At 37.1% G+C, this 6,000-nt stretch overlaps 1 protein-coding gene across 6 annotated transcripts in view; it reads left to right on the forward strand.

The window, feature by feature from the left end:
- Nucleotides 1–6,000, forward strand: part of CPEB2 (cytoplasmic polyadenylation element binding protein 2) — a 51,292-nt gene that overhangs the window by 42,159 nt on the left and 3,133 nt on the right. For all 6 annotated transcript variants that reach the window (XM_084205075.1, XM_084205079.1, XM_084205072.1 and 3 more), the window contains 2 exons: nt 534–715; nt 5,170–6,000. The exon at nt 5,170–6,000 is cut by the window's right edge and continues 3,133 nt beyond it. In XM_084205075.1, the coding sequence (XP_084061201.1) occupies nt 534–715; nt 5,170–5,397 (410 nt within the window). In that variant the 3' untranslated portion in view covers nt 5,398–6,000. The remainder of the gene's footprint in view (nt 1–533; nt 716–5,169) is intronic.

The raw sequence follows: 6,000 nt of genomic DNA on the forward strand, positions 1-6,000 counted from the left end.
CAGAGAATTGCCAAGGTAGTTGATTTGTAAAATTTGAAACTTTTGCTTCTCTGAACCTCAGTATCTATGGTAAGTATAGCACTGTAGAGATAATCAAGTTCTATATGGCTGATGAAAAGATGCTAATGACATTTTTAAATTCAAGTAGGACGTAGAGCATTAGGAAAGCCAGAGAACATGTACCAAGGAATTCGTGGCATGAGGATCTATTTTATACAGCTTACAATCCAATGCCTGCCCAAAAACTCTTTTGCTGTAATCCTCTGAAGAAAACTACCCTGGAGTTCTAGTTCCACGTTATCAAAAATGTACAATTCCATTGTTCTTGGATTTATGTACCCACAGTGTGCAAGATCTGTCTGCTGAGTAATTAATAGCTTATTTTATATTATTTCTATAATTATATTTTTTAATGTTGTTAGTACTGTTTCATTGGCTCTTGAAAAAGCAATAATTAAAATTAACTTTTCTAGTATTTTTGAAGTTTGTAGTGTAAGAATAGTTTGAATAAATGCTGTTTTGTTTCTTAATAGTGGAATTGGCTATGATCATGGACCGTCTCTATGGGGGAGTTTGTTATGCAGGAATTGACACTGACCCTGAGCTGAAATACCCAAAAGGTGCTGGACGTGTTGCTTTTTCCAATCAGCAGAGTTACATTGCTGCCATCAGTGCTCGGTTTGTTCAACTTCAGCATGGCGATATTGATAAACGAGTAAGTTACACAGAAATTTAAAAAAAGAGCTTTGCTCTGTAAAGAAACTTCTCAGAGTGTGGTAGCATTGCATGTGATTTGCTTTCAAGCCAGCTTCAGTATTTTTTTTTAGCATTCATGTAACTCCACTACTTTCAGGAGTATGTCTGAATGCCCCCAGACGAACAACATGTTTCCACAGAGCAGCAGTTTGTTCCTTTGACATATGTTGGACCATATGTTCTTCCCATTCTGGATTTCCTGGTTTCATTGTGTACAGGCAAAGGGCTTGAAAATCCTTTTCTCTCCCATGTTCTAATGAAACCAAATACTGTGATAATTCCTCTGTCATTCATAAGAAACTCTTGTATTCATTGGCTTCAGATTAGCTTGATACTTACAAACTGCCCTTAATTTCAACCATGATTGTCAGTGCTCAGAAAGTTGGTGAGGCTTTACACCTAAAATACAAAAGGTCTTACTTTTTCTGTTTGAAAGTCTTCTTTGTACTTAACCAGTGCATATTTCTATTTGCTACAATTGCTTATTCCTAGGAAAAGTAAAACTAACTTACATTAAAAAGACTAGTGAACTTCATAACTCCTAATTAGAAATATAAGAGTAGCAAAGAAAACTGGCATCTAAATTATGTCAGTTTTAAGGGTCACTAGTTTTGATGTCAAGAGCTGCAGAGATAGTCTGGCATTAATAGGTGTTCTTAAAAAAATAAAAAAGCTATGGTCTTACAGGAAGAAGGGTCAAGTAAGTAAAGTAGTTCAAGGTCCAGTCTCCTCTGCAGGTGAAAGACGCAGGAAAAAGAAGATAGTACAGTTAACAGAAGTCTGCTCTAAGGAGGCAGCATGTGCTTCTCTCCTTTCAAATAGGCAGAGTAATTCAGCTTTATGTATGTGAATCTCAAAAACTGCTTGCCTTATGAGCTGAAATCCCCAAACATGGACCTTCCCAGAGGATGAGTGGGTGTGGATGTGGGTAGTCATCTAGGCTTTAAATTAGATGTGATGGCTGCATTTTGGTCATGGGATTGCTATCCTTGTGACTTGCAGCTGTCGTTGACTTATAACTGCTTTTTGGATACTTACGTAACAGAAAAAAATGGCCTTGGTATTGAGTGAGGGGATATAAAACTGTTAATCATCTTGCATTTGAGTATTTGCACAAAATGGGAGTAAGGACCAGAATCCAGAATTTCCTCTAAACAAATGCTAAATGAGTCATTTAGATTCAGAATTGAGTATTATTAAGTTTCTTTGAGGAACTGTCTAACGGGCATTTGTTTGTGAAGTCACCTGACTTGAAAATTGAGACGTGGAGTTGGTTGCAATCCAAATTATGTCTCCCTCAAAAGTGGGAGATGAGGACTTGCACCTTGTAAATCATGGGGAACTTTTATCTTGGTCTTCCTCTTCCCATGGGAAGTGTGTCATTTGCAGGAGAAAGGTGTGTGGTAGACTGGCAGTGCCATCTTGTAAGAGAAGGCATCATCCTGGCTTTGAAGGCTGCAGTTGCACATACGTTGTTTTGCTGGGTTTTGGGTTTTTATGGTAGGTCACCAGAGATCTGAAGGGCTCTTTGGATGCCGAGCAGGCATTTGAAATGGCACTGCTTGCTGTTTGGAGAGAAAAGGATGTAGGTTGTTAATGGGTGATGGAAGGCCTCTTGGAGCTTGGGGGGAAAGAAAAACCAGCACAAAATCTGCCACAAATGCTGGATCTGAGAAGCACAGTATTTGACTTACATCAATTGAAACTTAATTTATAAAAACAGTACTCAGTGATTTCTTCCATCACAAATTACCAAAAAAAAATATAACCAAAACACACACGAGAAGCAAAGCAATCCAAACAACCCCCACCAAGCGCAGTTAGAATCTGGAGATAGCTGTTTGTGGATTGGAGGTGTTGAGGGGGAAAGGCAGGAAGCTCTAGGTTTTCTCTTTAAATATCTGAATTTTTAAAGCTTCTTTTTTGAAATAATTTATGTTCTTTATTTAGTGTTGCTTTTCTAACACTTGAAAAATTAATCTCTTGATTCAAGTGTTCTCTTAAATTTGGAATTTCCACATTTTTAGTACCATCCTCATTTTTTTCTTATTTTAAAAAATGTGTGCTACTCCTGAGGGGTTTCACTGGCAAAATACAGCAGTCCCAAATCTTAACTATTTTAATAAATAATCTTCTTTAATTAAATCTTAAGGTCCATCCTTATTTATATAATTACATATATTTATTACCACCCAGTTATTTGCATTACTGAGGAGTCATAGAGAAGAGCATCATTTTAGGGAACACCTTGAATCTTAGCTGAAAGTATGAAAAAGGCTATTTTCAGAAATACTTTTTTACTTCCACAGAGCTTTTACATTAATGCCTTTTCAAGCTCTGAAAATAATCTGAAATCAGTACTACTGCTGATTTATACATGAGCAAGCAGTGAGTATAAATCTATAAACCACTAGTTTTGTGGTTTAGGGGAAGATAGTCCTACTTTGGGTACTGCCTTCACCTGAGGTGTTTGTGTATGTTGGCCAGCAAGGTGATACAGTGTGTATCTCACTGAAGTCCTTGAGGCAGAGCCTGTTCTGTCCTTTACCTCAGCATTTCCTTTCCATACCAGTTATATCCAGTTTCTGTCAGTCTGCTGTCCTTTCACATTCTTTTCATAACCAGTTTTGTCTGTGTAGAAGTCTTTTTCAATTGCTAAATTTTGCAGTTCACCTGTTTATCCTTCTGAACATCAGTTCAAAGTATTTATAGCATTTTTTTGCACATACCTTTTCCAACCTTAATTGGGAATCTTAGTACCACAGTCACTTGACAAACATTGTCTGTGATGTTAACTTCTTCCTTAACAAAGTTCTCTGTAGCTTGTCTCCATTTCTTTTGATGTGTAGGTATATTTAGTGTGTCTAACAGATGTTTTTCTTCAGGAAGGTACTCCTCATCCTGTTTTATCATGTATGAAAGCTCAGCTCCAAACATTTCTTTGGAGCTTCAACTCCAAACAATTCATTAAAGTACTGTGAACTTTCATATGCCAGCAGTCTGCATCCACGTCATGTAATATTTCCATTCCCCAAAGTGCTTCTCTGATATTTTTGAAATCATCTTCGTACTGATCTTGGTGCATTAGTGCACTGAAGCTTGAAATAAATGCTTCTTCATGCTTTCAGTAATTCTGAGCCACGAACACAGTTACTGCTAAGGTACCTGTTTATTGGAAAGTGTGAGTGTAATTGGTGATAAGGCAGGTCATTGTAGTGAAATAAGAAGTAGAGCTCATACTGAATATAGATTACTGGAAGACACTTACTCTGATTTTTCTAGGATGTCCTCTACTTCTGAAGCTAAGAACATGAAGCCTATTCAGCTGTAAAACTTCAGGGCAGGGAGCTGGATGTGTAAATTTTTTCCTCTGGAAATACTCTGAGAAAAGTACCATTTTAAAGTTCTTAGTATTTGAGGCATATTCTGAGTATAGAGCATACAGTCAATGTCTGTATGTAGTGATCTTCTGAAGTATTAGTATCTAAGGTTAAAAATCTCATGCAGCAGTGAGGAAAATGTGGGATACAACAATACATTCCTTAATGACTGCATCAACTCATTTTGTGTTTTATTATGAAGTACTTCTTCCTGTCTGATCACAGTCTGAAGCAGTACAGTTATGCAAAGACATAATGCATATTTACCACTGGACTCCTGCCACTTTTCCATTCTGGCAGTCAGATGAGTTTGGGAGAAAGAAGCTATGTAAGACAGGTGTTTGTAGCTGTCTGTAGACTTGCAGAATGATCTTTAAAAAATATTTTCAGATTTGTATTGAATACAAATTCCTATACAGTTCAAAGCCACAGAAAGAGAAAACTAATAGATTACTAAAATTGGCATCGCCATATTTGACCATATTTTAAAAATAGGGGGTGAGTTTACAGTGAACAGCTCTGCTAAAAGATCTGCATTACAGCTTGCAGAAAGTACTTTTCATTTGCACATAAATGTAGTACATGCAGAGACCCTTGAAAAAAAAATTCTATGTTAAAGGATAGTCTCATATGTTCAGTTTTTTTTTTTGCTAAACCCTGTAGAATTGTCATGTCAACGTCCAGTTAGGAGACCTTTGAGTGATTGTGTTTTCTTCTACACTTACGTTCATATCGTTTGCAAGGAATACTCTCCCAGGGTAATTTAGGGGAAGTTTCTTATGCAGGTGTTTATTACATGCACAGAGTACTTCTACAGATCTGCCTTGAGGTGTTCTGCAGTGTGGATGGGTCGAAGGTGATAAATGATAACGAGTAATACCTTATCAGTTATATAAAGGCATTAATATGACTGACTGCAGATTCCAGGGGGTTTATTCAGCTTCTTTTTTAAATGAGAGAAAAATGAATGCCTTCATACAACTTCAGGTAGAAACAGTTATTAATGGGAATTGTTTCTGTTTTGCTCCAACAGGTGGAGGTAAAGCCATACGTGTTGGATGACCAGATGTGTGACGAGTGCCAGGGTGCGCGGTGCGGTGGGAAGTTTGCTCCTTTCTTTTGTGCCAATGTCACTTGCCTGCAGTATTACTGTGAGTTTTGTTGGGCAAATATCCACTCTCGTGCAGGACGTGAATTCCATAAGCCATTGGTAAAGGAGGGGGCTGACCGCCCACGTCAGATCCACTTCCGCTGGAATTAAACATGGTGAACCAGCATCTACATAAGGAGAGAAGGGTGCATGTGGCTTACTGTGTTTGAAGATACTGACATGCAGAAGAAATAAGTGCATTCTTCTGCTTTTCACCCCAGCTATCAATACATGCATCTTTATCAGCAGCCAAAACACTACAAGCCTCTTGTTTTTCACCAAAACCCTACATCTCAGGCTTACTAATTTTTGTGATATTTTCATGTTAAAATAAAATGTTTTTTTGTATTTTCTCCAAGTTATTTTTATATGTAAAGTTAAAACTAGATATGAGAATGTTTTTGCGTAGGGGCACACAGTCTGCTGCTATATTTAGTGGGTGAAGCGTGCACTTATTTCTAAACATGGGTTTTTAACTTCAAGATCTGCCCCAGTAATTTACCAAAGGTAGCAAAATAGTGAAGATGGAATATGTCTGCTACAAAAGCTTATTTTTATTGTTGTTGCTATTTTCAGTGTATACATAAACTAAAAATTAGGGTTGATTTTTTGCTCTCCATTTTGACTTGCAAGAAATAATACCTCAAGATAATCTGATTTATTAGCTATTTTTAAACATTTTTAATCACAAGCTGTATTAGCTTTGCTGCTATA

The sequence above is a fragment of the Fringilla coelebs genome (genome assembly GCF_963513975.1).
Source record: "Fringilla coelebs genome assembly, chromosome: 4".
NCBI lineage: Eukaryota > Metazoa > Chordata > Aves > Passeriformes > Fringillidae > Fringilla > Fringilla coelebs.